The sequence below is a fragment of the Solanum pennellii genome, chromosome 2 (genome assembly GCF_001406875.1).
Source record: "Solanum pennellii chromosome 2, SPENNV200".
Lineage (NCBI taxonomy): Eukaryota > Viridiplantae > Streptophyta > Magnoliopsida > Solanales > Solanaceae > Solanum > Solanum pennellii.
Window position 1 is genome coordinate 54,425,708 of NC_028638.1, and position 25,143 is coordinate 54,450,850.

Consider the following 25,143-nt stretch of genomic DNA (forward strand, 5'->3'; position numbering starts at 1 on the left):
CCCAACGTAACGAAAGGTGATCTAAGACTAACACAAGTAAGCCACACGATCACAAAAGAATTTAGACAGAAAGCACCGATAAAAATGTAACGGCAGAACAAGGATTTCAGCATTGGTCTTGAGAATCACGTAGTACATCTGGTAAATGTATCAGGCTTCCCAATGTAATAAAACACATATTCCTACCCAAAGCAGAAGTGACATTCAAATCAATCACAAATCTGTTAGAAACCGTCCAAGAAAATCAATTTGAGTTGCTGTTATTCTCTCAACGGTTCAACCGTTAGACCTTTGTCTTTGCAAGACAGAAAGAGCAATAGCTGTAAGTATTTTTTATTTTAAAAAGGAAGTACAGAAGTCCCAACTTTTCTTTGATATGGATCAAGCATTTGCAAGTGTTCCATGTTGGTGTTTCAAGGGGAAAGAGGAAACTTGAACTCTTGTAGATATAGTTTTGGACTCTTGGAATCCAGACATACATAAAAGATCAAAAATGCTGCTAGTTCCATGTCCTACCAAATACATGCCTTATATGCAAACTTGAATCCACTAATTTCATAAGCTGGTTCAATGCCTCTCTTGTAAATCTGGCTTTCTGCAATTCATCTACTAGGTTCCTGGTAGCATATGCCCCTGACATGATATCTGCAAAGCAAATACATCAGTAAGCAGATCAACATAAGTTAAAAAACACCAATTAATTACATAAACCTGACTTGTTCATGTATAATGAAAAAATTCAAACAAATTACAAAAAGTTAAATCAATGCAAAACAAGAACATCAACGCCTTCACATAAAAACACGGAGACCTAGGGACAACCGTAACTTCCAGATCAAAAACAAAAGTATGAAGCCTTGCATAATTTCTTGAATGAATCGGTTCAATTCATATAGACAAATCAACTAGTTTGGAATTTAGTAGTATTAAATTAATGATAATCCATAAGGAGAAACAAAAATTACGAAATTAAAACTACAAGGAATGGAATCTGGATTAAAATACCACAGTATCGGCCATAGATATCGAATATATCCAAGTGATTTGCAGCGGGAGAGTCCATGGCTACAAGAATTAGGAACGAACTGGAATTTTAGGGTTCGTAATATAGAACCCTAATTCAAAGATAGCAACACAGAGCTTTCTTTCCAGTTATCGATTGATTTTGCTTCTTTTGAATTGGGGCACAATTTATCTGCAACGTTACCGGAATATTCTGATACTAGTAATATTTTTTGTTCCAAGTGACACCGTCATCCTTCGCTTCATTGGGTTTATTATTTATATTTATATATTTAAACCAACAAAATATTCATTCAATTTAACCGAACTATTGTGGCTCTTGGGGAGAAAGATATAACTAGATACATAATACTAATGAAATTATGTTATTAATAGTAAAATAATAAATATAAATTCATTATGTTATTAATAGTAAAATAATAAATATAAATTTAAATTATTTTGAAAGTATTTTTCAATTGAAGTTTATTTTAATAATTCGATACTCCTTTTAACCCCCCAAAAAAAGTATTTCTAACACATCAAATATCCTTGTTTGTCCATTAATTGCTCTGGTATCGTTAATAATAATAAATAATAATAATAATCAGATAGATTCAATATTTTTATTCTCATATGATGAATATTTTGCCAAGGACAACAACAAGAAAATAAAAAAGAAGTGATAAAATAGCATACGAAAATATAAAGTTAAAATTACATGTGATTATATAATATCATGATTGACACGAATAAAAATAATATGTGAAATATCAGAGAAGAACAAATAAAAATTTTCAAAAATTTTGTGTATAAATGGTACAAATCATCAACTAAGTAGTAGAATTTTTTTGTGCTTTCCTACTAATTAATTAATTTACCGTATGGATTCTCAAATTTCATTAGCTTCTTAGCTAAATCAACTCAAACTTCTTTATCTAGAAAGATGGTACAACAATCTTTCTTCTAATAATAATAACTTGATAGATTCAATATTTTATATTCTCGTATAGTGAATGTTTTGTCAAGGATAGCGACAAGAAAATAGAAAAAGAGTGATAAAACAGCATATGAAAACATAAATTTAAAATTGCATGTGATTATATCATGATTAACACGAGTAGAAATAAAATATGAAATGTCAAGATAGGACAAATACAAATATTTAAAACTCTGTGTATAAATGGTACAAATTATCACTTAAATAGTGGAATTTCTTTTGGGCTTATTTGCTAATTAATTAATTTAGCTATAGATTCTCAAAATTTCTTCAGCTTTAGCTAAATCGACTCAAACTTTCTTTATCTAGATGGTACTCAATCTTTCTTCTAATAATAATAACTAGATCGGTCCAATATTTTATATTCTCATATGGTGAATGTTTAAAGAGTGATAAAATAGCATATGAAAACATAAAGATAAAACTGCATGTGATTATATGATCTCATGATTATCACGAGTAGAAATAATATGTGAAATGACTGGGAAGGACAAATACAAATCTTTAGAAACTATGTGTATAAATGGTATAAATTATCAACTACGTAGCAAAATTTCTTTTGTACTTTCATGCTAACTAATTAATTTACCTTATACATTCTCAAAATATTTTTACCTTCTTAGCGAAATCGACTCAAACTTCTTTATCTAGAAAGATGGTACATCAATCTTTTCTCTATTAATAATAACTAGATAGATTCAATATTTTATATTCTCATATGATAATGTTTTGCCAAGGATAGCGACAAAAAAATAAGAAAAGAGTGTTTAAAGTAGCATATAAAAATATAAAGTTAAAACTGCATGTAATTATATGATATCATAATTAACACGAGTTGAAATAATATGTGAAATGTCAAGGAAGGACAAATACAAAATCTTTAAAAGCTCTGTGTATAAATTACAAATTATCAACTAAGTAATAAAATTTCTTTTTTACTTTCCTACTAATTAATTAATTTATCATATGAATTCTCAAAATTTCTTTAGCTTCTTATCTAAATCAACTCAAAATTCTTTAGCTAGAAAAATGATACATCAATCTTTCTTCTATAAATTTAACCATATGGTATAAAAATTACACAAGATAGCATAAAACTAACTTTCACAAATGATTACTCACCCCTTTGCTCATTTGTGTGCATGACTTTAATAATGTATATTTATTTCAAATACAACCAATAGGTTCTTCATTACACTATTTATATATATACACACATAAATGGCGTGTCTTCTTTCATAAGTATTTGCAACGATAAATCATGTCATCGCTTATCACAATATCTACGTACCTCATTTAATTTAGTAGGTATTGAATTTGAGCAATGAATTAAATTAATATAATTATAAGAATTTCATTATCGTCAAATTTCAAAAACATTAAAAATGAGGTCCTTACCTACAACATAGACAATGGAGGCACCGCCAATTGTTGAAATTCTTCGAGAGGAGAGTTAGAGGCGGAATCAAGATCAGGAGTTTGGGGGATTTTAAATTAAATAATTTTTTTTGGGGTTCACATGTTAATATACCTTAAAAAAAATTAATTTTTTAATATAAATATAAAATCTACGAAAAAACTAGTGAATACGTCCGAACCCATAAACTCCCACCTAGCTCTACCTCTGAGAAGAGTAAATGTACAATTTATTTGTTAGATTATATTAAGGCCAAATACATAAGCAGATCCCTAAATTTGTTGGATTTTTTCCCTCAGGTACCTCAACTACGTCATTTTTATATAAAATCATTGAACCCCCATAATTTGTTCCGTTTAAACAAACACCGTTGTCTGATGTAGAATCAGATTTGTTGATAGAGGATACATATGTTGTTCGACAACTCATTAGTCCAATTGATAGTGAAAATGTTCGAGAATAATTGTGTTTTACTTAAGTCATTTGAACACATTAGGAAAAAAAATGAGACTAACACGGTTTGTCTTTATTCATTTAATCAAAATTATTACAATTCGAACACAATTCAAGACATTTATAATAGAAAAGCCGATCAAAATCAATCAACAGTATTTTAAAGGAACAAATTATGTGTGGTTCAAAGATCAATAGAAAAATAATATAGTTAAAGCACTTGAGGAAAAAACCCAACAAATTTAAAAATCTGTTTGTGTATTTTGGCCTTATATTAACAAGTGATTGGAGATACATGGTTCATGTCCAATTTGTAGATATCAAATGCCTGTGATTGATCCTATTTGGATTTTGAATAGGATTAAGTGACCCTATATTTAGCCGGGGCGGTTCAGGCACGTCCAAGATGTGCCACGTAACACAACTTTGTTGAAAAATTTTTATTGAATATATCTATATAAAAAATAAAAATAAAACAATAAAGGGTAAAAGAATATACAGGACACACCTCGTAGCATAACGTGGCTAGCCCAAATGCCAGACGCGCTACATTCTCTGGTCGATGTTGCATTTTTGATTCCCAGGTTGTACAATTATTTTTTCTCTATTTTTAGTGCACGTTTTCTGTTTGTTTTATTCACTTATTAAGTTTTTTCTTTTCTTAAAATTAGTAACTTTTTGTTTTAAATTTAAAACAATAGATTCCTTCGTTAAAAACCTATGCATCCATTTAAATTCGTCCAATATATAACAACTTTTTTTATTGATAGAATTAATACAAAAACTTGAATCATCATATTAGGTCAGTAATTTTTTGCTATTCAATTTTTTTTTAGGGAAAATGCATAAGTGCACCCTCAAATCTAGATCCGAAATCTCAAAGACACACTTATACTATACTAAGGTCCTATTATCCTCTGAACATATTTTATTAATAATTTTCTACCCCTTTTTGGCCTACGTGACACTACCTTGTGGTCCAACGCTGTTGACATTTTTTTAAGCTAGTGCCACGTAGGCCGAAAAAGAGTAAAAAATTATTTATAAAATAAGTTTAGGGGGTAATAGGACTTTAGTATAGTATAAGTGTGTCTCTGGAATTTCGGGCATAAGTTGAGGATGTACTTATGCATTTTCCCTAAATAAAATACATATCTAGTTGACATGTCTTTGGAATCAATTTAAATTATTAGGAACAAATACAAGGTTCATACTATGCAATATGAGATTTTAAATAAAAACATTAATAGCATACATACTGATCTGAATATTAATTGAGAAATAATACAAAATTTTAAAAAAACTATAAATACAAAATAAATTAATAAGAAATTGTTCTTCCTCAGCTTGGTTTTCAACATGTTTTTTGAAATCTTTATCACTCAATTTTTTTTATTATTAATAGTGTCAATGTATTTATCTTAATTAGTAGGTGAAAAATATTTCGAAGAACTCGTGAGATTTCTTGAACAAATTGAAGGAAAACATAAAATATGATTTTCCTAGACAAGGAAACAAGAGAACAATGGTGAAAACTCAAGATCTAAAAAGAGGGAATAGTAGGTAATACGAGTTTTTTTCTTTTAGAGATACGGAATTAAAATTGGGCAACTTTTACATATAGCAAACATAAAATACATATATGCTATAGCAAAATTTGATGATTGCGTTCCATAGCAAACTTATATATGTATAATTCATTAAACATATACAATTGAAGTGAATTGTTTAAAACGAATTGTATAAAACGAGAAAGAGAGCAAGTATATACAATTTGAGTTGTATAAAACGAGAAAGTGAGAAAGGCAGAATTGAATTGTATAAAACGAGAAAGAGAGAAATTATATACAATTTGAATTCGTATAAAACGAGAAAGAGAGAAAGGCAAAAAGAAACTTGTGCAGGGAATATACACTTGAATCGAATTGTAGAAAACGAGAAAGAGAGAAATTATATACAATTTGAATTTGTATAAAACAAGAAAGGCAAAAGAGACTTGGGCAGGAAAATATTTATATTTGTATAATTATAAGTGTATAGGACGAAGATATATGCATTTGCATGCGTTTATACAATTTTCTCTCACTTTATACAATTAGAAACACAATTTATACAATTCTATTGTATAAAGCGAGAGAGGCGAGCGACAGGAATAAACGAGCGAGAGAGGGAGAGTGGCGAGCGAGAATATGAGGGAGAGAGGGACTAATAAACCGTTTGCTATGGGACACAAATAAATCAAAGGATAACTACTATATTTATTTTATATTATTAGTTTGTTATTTTATACAATAATCCCAATAAAATTAGTCCAATGTGAAGCCTAATTTGAGAAATAAAAAAAAATTATATTAGAATAAATTTTATTTTCTAAAATAAATCCATATGTATACTAAAATTCCCTAAAAAGAACACAATGTCTTACTACGGCTTTAGTGCATGTATTCTTTGGTGTTTAAAATTTTGACACTATTGCTTCTCAATAGATTTCTCTTTTTCAAGTTCACATGAAATATTCACAACACATTCAACTCCCTAGTCACGTTTTTGTAGAAATTTGACTGCAAATTAAGCACACTATTATCCAAGTTTAATAGCTTCTTTGGTCTTAAATCTCAAATTAAGGCTAAATCAGTGTATCTATTTGGAAATTAAACTCACATAAGAAAACAACATAGGAACAAAAACACGATATATACTATGAGTGTAGAATATAATGAAGAGGATTAATTAAGCAGTTGGATGTATAAAGTTGAAATGCTGCGCAGTTTAGAACATTAGTGTTGCAAAAAGAAAGTTTTAATGTGGAAACAAGTGAGCTAAAAAACTTCCATTAAGGACGTTGGCTAATAAAGAGGTTAATAATCATGAGATTTCAAGAGGTGTACGCAAGCTGATCAGGATATCAAGATTATAAAATTCAGAATCGGTGTTATTGAATATCAATTAGGTTTTATATGACACTATTTATACACAGACATAAAGGGTCATGTCTTCTTCATATGTATTTGCAACTATAGACCATGTCGTTACTTACAGGTCATAGCCACAACCACCTTGTTTGATTTTGTAGGTATCAAATTAAAACAACAGATTGGACTTTTTAATGGGTTTATTTAATTAATTATTTTGCATTCTCACCGTCACTGCGGAATTTACATACGTTTCAATAGAGGCACTGTCAATTGTTGAAATTGTAGAAGAGGAAAGTGAATGGCGATTTGCTTGTTGGAGTTTCAAGTTAGATATAAAGCTACAGAGATGACATGTAAGCATCGTAATCATTTCAATTGTATTAAGGTTAGAGATACGTGGATCCTGTCTATTTTACAGAGGCCAGAAGTAGTGGACAATTTTGACTTGGATTAACCAAGAAATTTTGACACTATTTACTTCTGACTTCGAATTTTTTCATATTTTATTTGTCAAGTGTTTTTAATTTGGCAAATTACTTTCAACTCTATCATTGGTTGCACACTTTTGTGTATTAGTAAGATTTAAGAGAATCTAATTTCAAAATATTTAAGTCCTTTTTTATTGTAACAATTTAATTTCAGTTTTTTCACGTGTGATATATTCAATGTTATACATTTTAATATATTTAACTAACTTTATTTCATTACCATATGATATATTGGAATTTTTTTAGCAACTTTCACATATAGCAAACATAAAATTCATATTTGTATGCTATAGCAAAGTTTGCATAATTGCGCTACATAGCAAATATATATACATGTATAATTCGCTATACATATACAATTGAAGCAAATTGTATAAAATGAAGTATAAAATGAAAAAAAGAAAGAGAATTGGGCAGAGAATTGTATAAAACAAAGTATATAAAACGAAAAAAAAAACACTTGAGCAGAGAATTGTATAAAACAAAGTGTATAAAATGAAGTATATAAAACGAATTGTATAATTATAAGTGTATAAGACGATTATATACAATTTAAATTTGTATAAAACGAGAAATGGAGAAAGGCAAAAGAGACTTGGGCAGGGAATATACAATTGAATCGAATTGGATAAAACGAGAAAGAGATAAATTATATACAATTTGAATTTGTATAAAACGAGAAAAAGAGAAAGTACTTTTATTGTATAACTATAAGTGTATAAGACGAAAATATATATATTTGCATGTATATATACAATCTTCTCTCACTTTATACAATTAGAAATTCAATTTATACAATTCTATTGTATAAAGCGAGAGAGGCGAGCGAGAATATGAGGGAGAGACGGACTGATAAATAGTTTGTTATGGAATACAAACAAATCAAACGATAGCTACTATATTTATTAATTTGTCATTCTATACAATAATCTCAATTTTTTTTATATTTTTAAATTTTGTGTTAAGTTAAATTAGGTGGAGTAAATTTTTAAAATTAGAAATATAAGAGCAAGGGGAAATTAAACGTTACCAATTAGATGAATCCAACTTTTACCAAAACCATAAAAATTGAGATAACTAATTAACAAACTAAACTACTAAACGAACAACACAGTGTTTCTCTCGTCTCTCCTATTTAGGATTTCGGTAATTGAGTTATTTTATTCTAAATCCAACTTGAAGAATATATACATACTATAAATTTGTCGTCCGGGAATTGATTCATCAAATATACTATGAATACGAGAAGAAGATCTTTCCGTGAGCAGCCACCACCGGCAGCTATGGCGCGATTCGACGCGCTGAGAGACGCACTCTATCTGGCGGAGCAGCATGAGCAATCGCGGATCCAGCGCCAACAAAACATGAGAGAAGTAGTATAAGATGTCGTGAATCATTTATACGACTTTCAATTGTTTCATAAGTTGTCTATTTTAGTCAATAATTTAACCGTTGCAAAAAGTTCATGTCAATATAAATGCGTTATTATTGTATTAGATGAGAGAAATTACTTGCAATTATGAAAGAACTTAAAATATGAAGACCAAAAGTTTTAATTTTGCTATATGTTAAAAGTAAAATTGAAAGGGAGCTAAAAGTTTTCAGTTTAATTGGAATGAAACATTTATACCACTTTATAATAAGGAGAAAAGAATGAGTAAATCAAAAGTTATTTCTATATACATTTGTACAATACAATTTAAGAAAGGCAAATACTACAGTAATTTTTTCAAAAAAGAAGTAAAAACATATACAATGGTTTTTTTTTACTAATATAAGCATTAATACTTACACTAGCAGCGACTGATACTTCTCTATCAGCACCAGTTTTGAAGTGTCGCATAATAATGATACTTAGACATGTTCGAATACCTGCGGCTGCTGACCTTATGCTTTTTCCTTTTTCCTTTTAAAAAACCTTATTAACAATAATAAATTGATAATTTAATCATTTATTTGTATAAAGAATAATTAATTACATTCTAGATGATAGTTAATAATTTTTAATTTTTGAAATAGTTCAAAACTAATACTGTACTTATCAAAATAACTCTTAATGAGAAACCTAGAAGGCTAGAACTCCAAATATGGGGAAAATAAATTAGTAGCCAATTAGATTAATACTTGATTTGACTTCCTTTTCTATTCATATAAATAAATTTAAAGTAATTATTTAATTTAGAGTTGATAAGTCTAAATTTCAGCTTGAATTAATATTCTTGAATTTGGTTTTAACCTTTCAAAATTATCAGTCTGTGACATTGGAAATTCTTAATTTTGTAACACTATATTTTTTTTTATAGATATATATAATTAACCTATATGTGTATATCAAAACTAATAGTGCATTGAAACTAGTTATTATTTTACATAATAAATAACCTAGTTACTATGCGATTATTAAATGATATTATAAAATCACATTATAGAAAATTAATCGCTCTGAAAAATATCCCATAAAAATAAAGATTTTGAAAACCCAAATTTTAACAATAGACAATAAAATAACGGCAAAATTAATACTCCCTCCGTTTCAAAAAGATTGGCCTAGTTTAATTTGAAACGAAATTTAATAAAAGAAAGAAGACTTTTTAATCTTGTGGTTCTAATTTAAAGTATGTCAAATGTACCACAATGCCCTTTAATCTTATGGTCTTAAATATGCCACGTGTAAAGTTAAAGTTAAAGTGTTGCCAAAAAAAAAAATAGATCATTCTTTTTTAAACAAACTAAAAAAAAAATAAGGTCATTCTTTTTTAAACGGAGGGAGTATGATATAAAATCTTTGAATAACCAATTAACCAAACTAAACCATTAGACACCCTTTCAAGTGTCTATCATTGATCTCAAATTTTGTGTTATTTTTTTAAAAAACATTTTAGAGAGTAATATTTTGATTGAACTAAAGAAATATTTGGTGCACAAGTTAATTATATTTTTATATGCATAGTTTATCGAAAAAATCCGAGTTTCATTTGATTTTAAAAAAATTAAAAATTCGACACAAATGTTTGGTTGATATTTGAAAATCCAAAAAAATAGAGTTTTATTAGTTTGGTTTGAGTTATAAATTTAATTTTTTTTACACAAATAATTTGATTTGATATTTGAAAAACTCAAACCAACTCGCTCATGTTCGCCCCTGATTAGTGTGGTTAAAAGTATATTATTCCCAATCCAACTAGGACTAGGTTCGAGAATATACACTATATTTACCCCCTTACTAAATATTGGTTTATAATTAGTGCTGTTTAAAGTATATCATTCCCAATCCAACTAGGACTAGGTTCGAGAATATACACTATATATACACCCCTCCATTAGACGGGCTTACTAAATATTGGTTTATAATTAGTGCTGTTGTTAAAAGTATATAGGTTCGAGAATATACCCTTTATATACACCCATCCATCCTATACCAACTACTTTAATTTTCCATGCCAAGGTTGTTTCAGGATCTCCCTCTGATGAGTTCACACATCCAGAATGAAGCCGGGGCTTCAGCACCAGCGGCACAGGCTTCAATAGAAGCACTGCCAATTGTTAAAATTATAGAAGAGGAAAGTGAATGTGCAATTTGCTTGTTGGAGTTTCAAGTTGAGGAAAAAGCTAAAAAGATGCCATGTAAACATCATTATCATTCAAATTGCATTAACCGGTGGTTGGAGATACACGGTTCCTGTCCTGTTTGCAGGTACAAGATGCCTGCGGCTGCCGGAACAAGACAGACCCTGATAGAGAGTATTACAAGTGTTGGTGGTAGTATTAATGAGTCGGATGAACAAATAGATATATACACTGAGAGCATCTTAGGTTGTGTTTTTTATTCTGTTTATGTTGGTTTACTGTTTATGCTATCTAGTTAATACGAGAGCGGATTGATCCATAATAATCTCTCAAAAGAGACATTAATGTTTTTTTTTCTTGTTTACCCACAAAAAAAGAAGAAGATATTTTTCTCAATAGATTTCAAGTTTACACGGAATTTTTACTAGACAATCAACTGACTACATACAAATGTTCTTGCCTGCCCACATAATATTATTTAACAAACTCAAGTAATAAAACAAAGTTAATATCTCAAAAGATACACTCAAGTCTCGTAAAGTTATTAAACTTTGCTTTGTATCAATAAACTTAGGCCTTTAACACACTAACAAAGTGGTCCTTCACAAAAGCCATCTAAATTGTTAAAGAGACTTGCTGTAAGGCTCAATCAGAGGTACTTTTTGTTTTGGGGGGGGACTTGAACCCACAGGCAAAAACATCAAGAGAGTAAGTGACATAAGAAGAAAAACATACTAGCACTATGACAGTAGTAGTAATATAACCAAAGAAGAATTATATAAGGCACACAAGGACAAACGTTGCCCATCCTTGTAACTCAAGGATTTGTATGTTCAATGACATATTTTAAGTAGCACAAAAGCACATTGAAAATCAGTTAAACGACTCAGAGTCTACCCCAGTTGGGCAGAAAATATCATCTTCAGGATTAAGCAATTTACGGAATGCAAAAACGTGCTAAGCAGTTTAGGACATCAGTTGCACAAAAAACTGAAAAGAAGTCTAAACAATTGAGCAAAACTTCCATTTACGAGAACATCAATTATGCATCACAATAGCAACTACATACCCAGTGTAATCCCACAAATGGGGTATGGAGAGGGTAGGATATATGCAGACCCTATCTTTATGGAGCAGAGAGGCTGTTTCCAATTTTCCATTGGCTCAGAACATGGAAAATGTTTTCATTCCTAACTGTAGCAGTGGAAGGACCTAGGGAATTCAAGCAACTTCAATACATGATCCTCTAATATGAAAATTCTTTATACAGCTCGAGAAAGTACTACACAGTGAAGTCTGATTGCTGAACATGTGACTATTCCTTTGAACCTAATTTGCACAATGCAGTCATAAAACTAAAGAAAATAGCAACAACTAACAAATGTTCGCAAGAGGAGATATAGAGTACTCCAGAAAGAGAACACTAAAGCCTAAACTGATCCTATAAGACGTGGTCAACGAGAATTAACCATGGAGAACACACATAACAGTAAAACATTAATATCAACAAGATCAAATTGCCCAAAAGACATCTTGTGTGGCCGAAATAGTACTTGAATAATTTATAGGAACAGGGTACACTATTATGGTAGCCAAAATGGCAGATTCCCCTGCTACATTATAATAAGGGTTCCTGTTCTTTGTAATATATATATATATATAAGCTTATAAAAGGGTCTAGTACTTTTCAGAGAAGATTACCAGTCAAAGGGCATCATCTGATTATTACAGCATCCAAAATATGCTTCCTATAATTATTTCTTAAACTTCCCAGTCTTCCTTGGTCCAGGAATTTCCATTGTACCTATAGAGCAACCACATCTGCCTCGATACACAAGAATGGCTCTACCATTAGGCGGAGCCATTCTCTTAAGCTCACCTTCCAATTCTTGATGGTAATCTCTAGGTAACTTGAATATCCCCTTTTTAACTCCTCCAATTTTAGGAGGAGTCAAATTTGACTTCTTAAGACTGTCTTCTGTCTCTAGCTGTATATCAAATTCAGCAGCTTTCTTAAGCCGACGACAACCTGGTCTCCCACATCCTCTCCCTGTTGTACAAATTGTCACTGCCAAAAGAGCAATTACAGCAAAAAAAATGCTAAGCCCTAGACAGATAAACACCATCGGAGCGCGCAAAAATTCCTCTTTCACCACATCAGAAACTTCTTCGAAAAATTCAATCAGTATATGCACCACAAGATTTATGTAAGGATACAACAAAACCCCAGAAGCACCAACCACGGCAATGAAAATCACTACATCAATGATAGCAGAGTGAGACTGTTCACAATCACTTGGCGGCATGTTTCTTTTCTTGTCCGACCGATTGATTTGCCTCAATTTCGAAAAGTGGGCAGTTGAAATCTTGGATTTCACCCTGGCTAATTTTGGGTCTATTGGGGGAATTGAGGTGTGTAAACAGACCATTTGGGTTAAAGATTTCAAGATTGTATCTAAGAATATAAAAGACTCAATCAGATCGGCCAATTTTCCCAAATTGAAAAAGGGATTGGAATATTGATGGATAGTCAATTGGGAATTAATATCAGATTGAAGTAATCTACAAGGAAGAAGACTAATAGCTGAGAATGGAGATCTGGTGTAAATTGAAATTTAGGCCGGCCATCAAAGAGTATAGAAAGGGAAGCAGAGACGACAAAGGAGATTTGATGTGTATTTAAATTCCTTCACATGAAATGGTGGACTCCATACACTCCAAATTTAAGTTTTAGAATTCTTTTTCTGGTTCTAATGGGCTACAACTTACCTACATGGGCCATATGACTCATCAAATGACCCGACTCAATCCCACCATTAAAAATAGGGAAAAATTATTGAAATACACAATTTTTTTATATTTTACTTTGTTTTCATTATCCCATTCTATTTTTAAAAATCTCTAAAATTCATTATTTCTTTAATATATTCGAGCTATATAATATGTATCTGATTTATTTTATGATGTATCCAAATTAATTTTGGATGTATTCGAGCTACATATTATGTATCAGATTTATGTTATAAGGGATTAAGTAATTACAAACTAAACGGGGATAGATTGTAATTTCATATTAAAACTATAAATTTTAGAAATATCAAATATGATAGATTAGATATAATAAGGTTTTATAGTTATAGTTTTGATAATTGTGCTTTATATTTATAGTTTTATTTACTAAGGAGGTCATGATTTGTATATTTTGTGCGATTTGTATATTTTTACTTATATTTTTGTATATTTTACTTGTGAATATTACAAATAAGTAAGTATATATAAATTATGTATCTATACATTTAGAAATTTTTCTATTTCGCTTGCCAATATATAAATTGGATAATTTATTGTTAACTTTTTATAAATCGTATACAAATAGCTAGGATAAATATATACAATCAAGTGAATTACACAATTTTACGTGAATTATACAAATTAAACAAATAGCAAGATCTAAGTAAACAATGACCGCTAATCACAATTTTCTAAAGCAATAGCTATAGCTTTTCATACCTTTAAATATTTGTTATTCTATAAAAAATTTCCTAAAATTATAGTTTAAACAATTTTCATTTCACTCCCAGACATTCATAACTTGATATGTTTCTACATGCTTAAATTTTATATATATATATATATATATAGTAGATATTGAATTTTGAGAGTGTGTGTATTTTTCATTTGTGAAAATTTTGACTTTGCTACTAAGTAAAAAATAATTAAAAATGTATGATATATCTTTACAATAAAGTAAGGTATTTTGGGTAATAGTAAGCAATTGGAAAGTATGTTGTTGATAGTGAAAGCACAAGGAGGTGGCATCATTGTCATATACTTTGACTAGTGTGAGAGGAGTATTACTTGTCTAAAGTCTAACACAAAGTCTCGACGTGACAAACAAGGAATTTAAAGTTGAAATTAGAGGCTAGTTGGTCTATACGCACGACGAAATGGGAGGTAAAATTTTCAAACTAAAATCCATGGCAAATTGGGTTGTTGTACGAGTTAGTATTAGACTAAAAGTCAGACCATCAAAATTTGGCAATGATTTTAGTGGCGCTCAATAGTCCATCCTTAGATATTTATCCACTTTATGAATAGCAACATGTTGGAATTGAAAGCAAAAAGTTATGTAATGACCCAATAAAGTAGTCACCATATGTTAGTATTATTTGATCTTACAAGAAACCTACTGCAGTTCAGAAATTGAGACCGTTCTTCCTTTCTATGAGTAACAAATACCCTTGGAATAAATACACAGTTAAATTCAACAGAAAAATATATTGCAACATCATCATTGGTATTTTCATAATAACATGAACCATGTAAATCCCAAAATAGATTCTAGTTTGGATGTTTACCATTATAACTGGTCATGACAAAAAGAAAAAAAAATACTTGCAGGCAGAAAACAAAGTAATGCAACAAACAAACTTGATCTAAAAAAACCAGCTTATTCTATGAATTAAATTTACCAGCAATCACAATGTACTTTTCAAAAATCCTTTGGTCGAGCGCTGATTGAAGAACTTAATGCAATAAAGAGGAACGTAGAATACTATGTTGTATAGCCAGATTTTTCCTGCACAACTCCAGCCAATGATCTGATCTCCAAACACAACAAGCATGGTGGAAATAAATTGATAAAACACGCAAATAGATAGGAGAATATCACAACCAGGCAACAAACTCCCAGTCCTCATGACGAATATTAACGCAGAATTGCTGCTGCTAACTTGAAGGAGAACTGCTAATCCAAACTTCATATATGTCATGTCGAGTGAAAAGAAGTTTGTTTCATATACTGCCCAGAAGAATATGACTGTCGACATTGCCAAATAGCTACCAAGGATAATTCCAGTAGTCAAAATCTCGGACAGGCTCCAATTAACAGGCAGAAGAGATGATCTGACCCTGTTCTCTGATGCTATCACATTGATAAAGCAATTGGGCATCGCAATAAAGAGCATCTTCAAGGGTGGAAAATCGAACTTCCAGACCAGAGCCAAAAGCATAAAACTAAGCACGTTATGGATTGCAATTGAAACAGCATGTACCATGCAACTTTTCATCCTTACAGTGATTGATCGACAGGTCAAAACAGCTTCACAAAAGTATTTCAGAGCAGGTCCCAGAAGGACAATGTCAGCAGCATTTAGAGCCGCTTCAGTGGCTCCATAATGAGCTATCCGAATATCAGCCTTTTTTAAAGCAGGAATATCGTCGACACCACCACCACAATCATTCCACATGTATGTCTCCGAGATTGCAAGTGCTTTATTATCTCATATTTGTGCTCAGAAAGGGCACAGCTAACAAATCCATCAGCCTTCTCTATGATTTCATCAATTGATACATCATTATCAGGAGCAAACGATTCGCTAATTATGTCCCAATAGAGCAGATGAAGGATACATATTTGTTCCCATTCCTAGGCGACGCCCAATTTCTTTTCCAATTACCAGTTGATCCCTTGTAATCATTTTAACATTCACTCCGTGGTTCAACAATTCCCTGATTGAGCTTGCACAATCCTCTCTTGGCGGATCAACAAAAGGCAGAACACCGATGAATTGCCATGGACTCCCAGATTTCTCCTTTGCTCCGTGCGGAACTTCCTGGTATGCTACAGTGATTGAGTGCAAGACCTTGTCAGCAAACATATCAATCACAGAGTGAACTGATTGTTCTGTATCTGACGGAACTTCCTGGTTGGCCTGCTCAGCAATTGATTGCAAAACCTTCTCCGCAAATATGTCCATCGCAGAATGTACTCTATGTTCTATATCTGACAGAAACTCCTGGTATGCGACTGCCATTGACTTCAAACCCTTGTCAGCAAACATGTTAATCACAGAGTGAACTCTATGTTCGATATCTGACTTGTTATGAGCATAATGATTTAGGATATGTTCTGGTTCATGCAGACCCTGTGCCATTTTCCTTTGCCATCTGAATAAGTATGTGATGTTTGTTTTTCAGTTGGACAGCAAGGAAGGAATAATCTTATTCCATCCCGTCTAGCACATTCCTTTGAATTACAGGCTCGAGCTGCCATCAGAGCAACAGTATCTTTATTGATGTCGTTGGCGAAAACCTCAATAAGGTCTTTTTGAACATCAAGCTTGCCAAGTGTTAGGGTCCCCGTTATGTCACTACAAAGCACGTGCATACAAGCCATATCAATTATAGTTGTCATCCTTTTTGTAACATAATGGGTAGTAGTAACAGTATGTCTCATTATGAGTAAAAGAGTGACTGGCATGCCAGAACGGTATGCACGGTGTTGGATACAGTACATGACAGTGAACTCCACCATCATTACCACAGCAACAAAATGGATGCAGAAGTTTGCAATACCTTTGGAAACACGTTGAAAACATTGCACTTGGTTGGAACTTTTAACAAGGTGGGCAGCTGCAGCATTCCTATATATGGTACGAACTCCAGTAGCGATAACCACTGTTACAATTTCTCCTTTTTGACAGGTTGAACCAGAGTAAGCACAATCTCCACGACGTGATTTTGTTACGGGAAGGGATTCACCTGTCAGATCAGACTGGTCAATTTTCACGACTGGATCATCAGTAGTACAGTACTTGAGGATACGAACATCTGCAGGCATTTTTATATAGATCATATCCCCTGGGACAATGTTAGAACTGTCTACTTCACACCATTGTCCATGTTGAAGAACTCTGCACCACTTTTCTAAATATTGGACCCGAGATGCTATATCGCTAGTTAGATTAACCGCAACAAAAGTGTATGATAAGTTATTTACAATTGGAAATGTAAGGATACCCAAAAAAAAGGTACCAATCTGGAGACCTTCCTCACAATTGCCATGATAGCAGCAGCTACCATAGTCTGTGAGAGAGGGTTCCATGAATATCTCAAAAAATTAAAGAATTTACTCTCCGTCTTCTCCTCCAGCTTGTTGTGTCCATAAATGGACAATCAGTATAAGTAAGACCTTCGTCCTCTTTACATCTCAAATTCTCACAAACTTGTTCAATCGGTACGTTTTCCAAATCATCGAGATCCATTAAGACTCTCTGGTCCGATCCCTAGTCAACACATACATGAGTAAGACTTTTAATTAAATGAGTCATTTTCTTTGGCATTAATGAAACATGTCTCTTATCAATCAAAAGGCTCAGCGCGCATAAAATTCAATTCGTAAGACTAAAATCATCAGGAGATAAGCTTATATGCAAGTTCGACTAAGCATTGGAAGTCTTCATTTGTTTAAACACAATTCATGATACTCATCTTATTAACAGGTTGCAAGATGAATCATCAGTAAGTAGCCTTGGCTCTTGTGGTCTTTCAACACTTACTTACCAATGATTAATTCCGATACTCCAACCTGATGAAAATTATATATGCACAAAAATTTGAAATCAGACATGCTAAATTATTCTCGTATATATAAGGTCAAATTTCACTTTCTTGATTAAAATCGAACATAAAAAAAAAGTACCTGTCTAGCGTGAATTTTCTGAATGAACGACTTTGGATCAAGTTCTTAAAATCTTCAATATCGGATTTGCTGTGTAACTATTATAATTTCTCTGCTCTGATTATTTATTTATTATTATAGAAAAAAGAGTATTTAAGTGTCACAACTACTTTAGGATTCTCTAAAATAAAAGGTTTAAGAGATTTGTACTCTAATGTTATGCAAAGTAGTTACGACTTACGACTTAAGAGTGGAAGAGTAATGCTCTCTTTCTACTTTCTAGACTAAAATCACATGGTTATATAACTTAAGAATACTAACTTTCGGAAGAGTAACTTATTTTTACTTTTTTTTTCTGAATAAATCTAATAAATAAGATTATGAAATAATGAATCACATACACATTATATATAATGTGTAATTGTTAGAAATTATGGATTATGTATGTCCAATTGCTAGAATCAAATCATCCCTTCTAGCTATACCCTTTCATTTCAAATTAATTAAATTGCTGAATTGTTTCACATATTTAAGAAAAGAAGATTAAAATGTAAATTTGGTATTATTTTTATTTTTGTCCTTATTAATTATTAACAAATTTATAATTAAAATAATTTAACATTAATTAATAACTAATTTCAATGCTAACTAATGAAAAATAAAATTGGAAGAATATTTTAAAAATAATTTTGAAAATTGAACAATTAAATTAATTTGAAAAATGAAAAATATCTCAACAATTCAATTCACTTGAAATAGAGGGAATATTATTTATTTAGGAAACATCATATTGTGTGGGTTATCTATACATCATATGGATTAATTAAAATATATGGATTAAATGCAAGTACGTGGAATGAATCCCGATTAATGTACATGTTTGATATGAATTACATTTGCATATGTATTAGTATTAGGTACAATATGATCTACAATCTCAAGATACGTTATTTTATTATATATGTGTGCTAATTTTCTTTTGAGTATTTAATAGAATACTATTTTGATGTAATCATGCAAAAAAAAAAAAGGATAAGAAAAGCACGAGTGCTATTATGATTCTTCATGTTACACAAGAGATCAGCTTGGAGATAGTTTTTATAATTAAAAGAGGTTAAGGAATTTTTATACAAAATTTGGTATTGTTTTTATGTAATAATGCAATAACCTTCTCAACTCTATCTTATCATCAACATTAAATTAATTATTATTTATATTCTAGATTTTCTCGACTATGGTCCCACGCAGGAGAAGGGATAGTATGATTGAAGTAAAGTTTTTTTAAAATTTAAAGTTGGCCGTAAAAGCACGTTTTGTAGCGTCCATCATATCCGTTTGGGTCAATTTTCATACTCATCCACAAATTTTCAAATATTTAACGATATCTCCATGGCTATAAACAATCGTAAATGAGTAAATCGAAATAAATTATATTTTTGAACTAAATTATTTCTAACTATAAAATAAATTAAATTTACCTAATAGATTTTTTATTTTACCCGATATATAAAATTTAAATAACTATTATATTTATTAAAATAATATAATAACATAATACTACAAATTATGAAATAATACATAACAATTAATAGAGTGTTAAAATATAGTGAGATTTTAATTACTTTATCCATTTTTTTTAGTTGTCATATTAAAGTTTGACATAATCTTTAAGAGAAATTCAATAATGAGGAATATTTGACCAATATATTACTTGTTAATTTTGTAATCTTTATTATATACTCTCTTAGTTTCTAATTATTTATTCAAGTTTTTATTTTTACTTGACTATTTTCACAGATTAAGAAAGGATAATTTTTTTTTACCTTTCATATCCTTAATTAGTTAATTTTGAAAAAAAAAATCTTCCTTGAAAATCTTTTAAGTTTTTAAATTGTTCACTTTATAATAATAGGAATAATATGACAACTCACTATATCAATCATTAATTTTTAAAATATATGTATTAATTTAAAAATAAACAAATAATTAAACACAAAATAATATGTGCCCCTTACTCTAAAATAATTAATGAAGAAAGTTTGAAAAAGATAATTGATTTCTCTCCATTGTTCAAATTGATAATTATTTTAAATGGACAGAAATTTATAATATTTTTTTATTTTAAAATAAATTATTTTTTAAATTAAAAGGATAAAAAATATTAACATCGTATGAGATATGTTATGTTTTATTATTTGATAACTTATCAAATGAGTATGAATGTTATTAAGAGTCTCTTATAGATCTGATTCATTCAGATATCTTTCAATCAATTAAGAAATTTTTAAAAAATAAAATAAATAAACTTAATAGGTGAATCTAAACTAAATGTATTCAATAGGCTGAATCTAAATAATTAAAATTTAAATCTCTATTAAGTGCAAATAAATAAAGACTAAGTCAAATTCTGATTAATTTTTTTTCTTCCTATTTTAAAATATAAATAACAACTTAAGAAAAAGGAATAGAGTAATGGAAAAGAATACACGTGGAAACGGAAGAAGTCCGAAAAAGGGGAAAAGGCGGATCTTTTTGAAAGGGGTGGGCGGCTACTAGTGAAGGGAAAAAAAGGAAAAAGAAAAAGGTCGTGCTGAGTCGGATTAAAAAGTGTTACTATTATTTTTTAGAGAATCAAGAAAGAGAAAGACAAGAAAGTGAAGATCTATAGCCACATACAACTTATGGCTCTAAATTAACGATTGCTCACCTGGCATAACAACCTTTTTTTTATTTTGATTACACTTCGTTTCGTTTGAGAAAAAAATTTATAGCCTCTTTATATATCAAAAGTTCGTTGTACATTTCATTTTAATCTAAGCAGGATGAATTTAAATCTTAAAAATATTTTAGAGGAGAATATGATAAAACACCTGTTTTGGTAAACCAACCAAGCCTAAAACCAGACCCAAAGTCCCATAACAAAGAAAGTGTTAGTGGGTGTCAGATCTCTTTCTCTGCCTCTGCTGAATGAATTAAAGTGTGTCAATAATCCCAAAAATTCATCTCATATTATCTGTTCCTCTTTCTTTCTTTCTGTTCTCTGCTATACTTTTTATCTTTGGGACTTGCCAATGTCTGAAGCAATTGCTATAAAGGATCCTGCAATTAAGCTCTTTGGTTGGACTATTCAGTTACCCGATTTTCCGGCTCCGGCGCCGGAGGATAATAGTTTCTCAGCTGGAGAAGTCGAGCAAGAGCTCAAGGTATGATAATAATAAATGCTTCTTCTTGTATGTAATGACTTTATTATGGTTTTGAAGTCATCTGGAGACTGGTTGTTGACTTTCCCTTTGGACCATATTGTTAGGGTTTTGGATTCTTCTTTTTTGTTAGATCCGTATTGGTTATTTTTTTTCCTTCTTTGGTTAGAATTTTTACCTCTTTTGGCTATTAGGTTATGCTTACTGAAATTTTCTATTTTGGTGTTTTTTTCTTTGTCTGAACACTTGAGTTTTTCTTTTGTTGTTCAATCTTCTTAGATTGTTAGCTATTTTGTAGTGAAAAAACTATACACTGAATTTACCGCCTTCTTGGTCGAGCTCATTGCACAGGACTTCTCTAGTTGCACAACAGGCTTATCCTGTGCACAATCAAAAAGAATAGCGGCTGTGGGTTCCCTTGTCAGTGTAAATTACTGAAGTTACCGTTTCTTGAAATTAATAGAGTTGTAATTACTTGTGCTTCCATCCAATTATGACTCAATCTCAATCTAGCTAGGATTGGCAGTATGAATCCTGTGTATCAAGGGGTTTTTTCTATATTGTATCTTGACTATTTCTACACGGACATTGGCTTACCACAGGTCTCCTCCTCTTTCCAGCTTTGGATAAATTATGCTTTGCACATAAGAAGAATTTTCCTTATGCTTAAACTAGTTTTCTTTAGCCTGTATGTGACAAGCGATGGCTGCATAGCTCAAGCAACAGCTTTGCTTTGTTTATCGCTTACTTGAGATTTTATACATCAAATTTATCTACTTTTGAACTTGTCAATTATTGTGAGACGTGAAAGAATTAAAGGATACAAACTATTGATGTGTTTTGTTAATCTCTGTAATTCATATAAAATATGATATTATGCAAAAGATATTGCTTTTTATGTAAGATGAATGTTCAAATCTTTCTTAACTACTCCATTCAGCGTTCTTGCTATGATATGATGTACACTCCAAAAGATACTTAAGTTGTCAGGTATTCAAATCCTCTGTCTTCCTTCAGTAACTTCTAAATGATGCTCCCTTGTTCAATTTGTTTGTACTAATTTCCCGTTATAGTCCGTTTAAAGAACAATGTCTCTTGCTCTGGTTGGTTACTCATTAATTCTAACTTTACTCATTTTAAGACCATAAGATTAAATAATATTTTGGTACGTTCTACATATCTTTAGCTTCAGAGCACAAAATTTAAAGTTGTTTTTACTTTCTTGAATTCCATGTCAAGTCAAAACCAATCAAACAAATTGTATCGAAGGGTGTATTAGACTTTTATGACTTCCTTCTTATCTTTGACCTCAACATTCTGTCTATGAACTAGGCACATGCTTCAGTGACAGGGAAGCTCAGCAGTCAGTGTAGATATCAGGATCTAGTGAAATCTTGTTAAACACTGCTTGACTCTGCAACTCCCATATATTATCTGTTACTTGAATAAATTTAAGAATCTAACTTGATTTTTCTCTCTACATACAGGGTCTATGTGATGATTGTATTGATGACAATGAACATTTGACTACTGAGGATTCACAGGATCAGAATCCAATTCAGCAGAGATGTGATATTATAAATTATTATGAATCTTCTACAGCCAAAACGTCAAAAAGTGAAGAGGAACACGGTGAAACAAGCAACTCACACGAGAGAAACCTGAAAAAACCAGACAAGACTCTTCCATGCCCTCGCTGTAATAGCATGGAAACAAAATTCTGTTACTTCAACAATTACAACGCCAGCCAGCCTAGACACTTCTGCAAGAATTGTCAGAGATATTGGACAGCTGGTGGGACTATGAGGAATGTGCCTGTAGGTGCTGGTCGTCGGAAACACAAGAACTCGGTTTTGCATTACAGTCACATATCCGTCTCTGAAGCAGTATCAAATGTAAGAACAAATTTTCCTACTGAAACCCAGCAACCTCCCCTCACGCTCAATGGAACAATTCTGTCATTTGATACTGACAAACCCGTATCTGAGTCGATGGTTTCAGTTTTGAACGTTGCTGATAAAGGTATGCAAAATTGTTCTGGGAATGGGTTTCAAAAATATAAAGAGCTTCGAATTCAAGCTGGAGATAATGGAGATGATCATTCCGAAGGATCTTCAGTTACTGCTATAAGTTCAAAGGATAATGATAATGGATTACCTAACACTCCAAGGAAGAACTACAACAGCTTTCCAACTCATTTACCTTGCTTTACTGGAGCTCCTTGGCCATATATATGGAGTTCTGTGCACTGTAGAAATGCAGTACCTCCACCTGGTTACTCCCTTCCCGGCATTCCTATGTCGTTCTTCCCTGCAACCACTTATTGGGGTTGTACAATACCAGGTTCTTGGAATGTCCCTTGGATGTCCCCACCCACTGCTTCCCACAACCAAATGCCTCTAACTCCTGGTCCTAATTCTCCAACTTCGAGGAAACATTCAAGGGATGAGAATGTGCTGAAATCGACAGGCACTGAGGAAGAGCAACGAAAAGAAAGTGATCCTGGGAAGCGTCTATGGTTTCCTAAAACATTGCGAATTGATGATCCAGGAGAAGCTGCAAAGAGTCCTATCTGGGCAACATTAGGAATTAAACATGAGGTTGTTGATTCAGTTGGTGGAGGTCTTCCCAATGACTTTCTGCCAAAGAATGATGAGAGGAGTTGTGTTTCAGAAAACTCTACCTTATTACAAGTAAATCCAGCAGCAATGTCCAGGTCGTTAAATTTCAATGAGAGCTCATAAGCAGGTGTGTTGATAAGCTTTGTAAATGTTACAAAATGGTGGTGGCAAGACAGGAGTTATTCAGCTGAATATGCTTCACAATAGTCTTCCACTGGCATTTCCGTTAGACCAGTTATTCATAGTGTAGTCCAGAGAAAGTCTAGATGTAGACTCAATGTTAAGTTTTTTACAGAATTAGAATAGATCAATCTTGCTGTTAGTTCCCTCCTTTTTGTGTGAGTGAGTTTAGTGAGTTCTGTTTTCTAGTGATTTTTCTGGGTATTAAGTTTCTTCGTTGATGTGTGTATTTGTATTCGAGAAAGCGAGACACATACTAGAGTCACAGTGTGAAAATCGCGTGGTAAAATAAGTTGGAGGTGAAATGAAAGAGTTCCTTATTTACCTTTTTGTCGGCTTCAAGTTCTATTATAATGCACCACTATGAATGGAGCTTCACCATGCATAACTAAACTTCCCTTTCTTCCTGTTGGCCTTCTTTTCTTCTCTCTTTTTTGGAGAACTTTAAAATTATTTTCAGTTTAAATGATTATCTTGTTCCTTTCCAGAAACTGAATGGGGGCTATTGTCCAACTTCTAGTAGTTGTATATGCAACTATAAATGGAACTGCATTGAGAGGGGAAAAAGTAATGGTCAAAGTTTGAGATATTCTAGTATTTTGTGAAGAACTTGACAACATTCATTTTCAGGGAATGGAGTGGTTTAGTGTGGAACTTATCATGTGGCTTCTGCAATAGATTACTATTGTTTTATGCACAAAAATCATTTGTTGACTAGTTGAAAACCTATCGTTTGTAGATTCTCTTGAGTTATACAAAGCTTCCTTGATAACAAACTATTGAAAGCACTTTGACATTACTTTTACAGTTGCTTTGGGATTCCATATCAGCTTCCTGC

At 31.5% G+C, this 25,143-nt stretch overlaps 4 protein-coding genes and 1 pseudogene across 4 annotated transcripts in view; 2 read left to right on the plus strand and 3 right to left on the minus strand.

Moving 5' to 3' along the window:
* LOC107008939 (DCN1-like protein 2) overlaps window positions 1-1,272 on the minus strand; it is a 5,820-nt gene extending 4,548 nt beyond the window's left edge. Inside the window, exons 1-2 of the mRNA XM_015208161.2 lie at window positions 1,006-1,272; window positions 528-645 (exon numbers count right to left, since the gene is read on the minus strand). Of these exons, the coding sequence (XP_015063647.1) occupies window positions 528-645; window positions 1,006-1,063 (176 nt within the window). The 5' untranslated portion in view covers window positions 1,064-1,272. The remainder of the gene's footprint in view (window positions 1-527; window positions 646-1,005) is intronic.
* Window positions 1,273-8,510: 7,238 nt separating this feature from the next.
* LOC107010167 (E3 ubiquitin-protein ligase SIRP1-like) lies at window positions 8,511-11,141 on the plus strand. The gene is made up of 2 exons (XM_015209414.1): window positions 8,511-8,648; window positions 10,731-11,141. Exons 1-2 carry the CDS (start codon window positions 8,511-8,513, stop codon window positions 11,139-11,141), a joined length of 549 nt encoding a protein of 182 aa, XP_015064900.1.
* A 1,185-nt stretch (window positions 11,142-12,326) lies between these two features.
* Window positions 12,327-13,561, minus strand: LOC107009385 (uncharacterized protein At5g19025). Its single transcript, XM_015208712.2, has one exon. It carries the CDS (start codon window positions 13,269-13,271, stop codon window positions 12,597-12,599), a length of 675 nt encoding a protein of 224 aa, XP_015064198.1. The 5' UTR covers window positions 13,272-13,561; the 3' UTR covers window positions 12,327-12,596.
* Window positions 13,562-15,125: 1,564 nt separating this feature from the next.
* On the minus strand, window positions 15,126-17,888 carry LOC107010168 (annotated as a pseudogene).
* Window positions 17,889-21,066: 3,178 nt separating this feature from the next.
* Window positions 21,067-24,635, plus strand: LOC107008890 (cyclic dof factor 3-like). Its single transcript, XM_015208098.2, has 2 exons — window positions 21,067-21,507; window positions 22,992-24,635. The coding sequence occupies exons 1-2, from the start codon at window positions 21,376-21,378 to the stop codon at window positions 24,246-24,248; spliced, it is 1,389 nt and encodes a 462-aa protein (XP_015063584.1). The 5' UTR covers window positions 21,067-21,375; the 3' UTR covers window positions 24,249-24,635.
* Window positions 24,636-25,143: the final 508 nt, after the last annotated feature.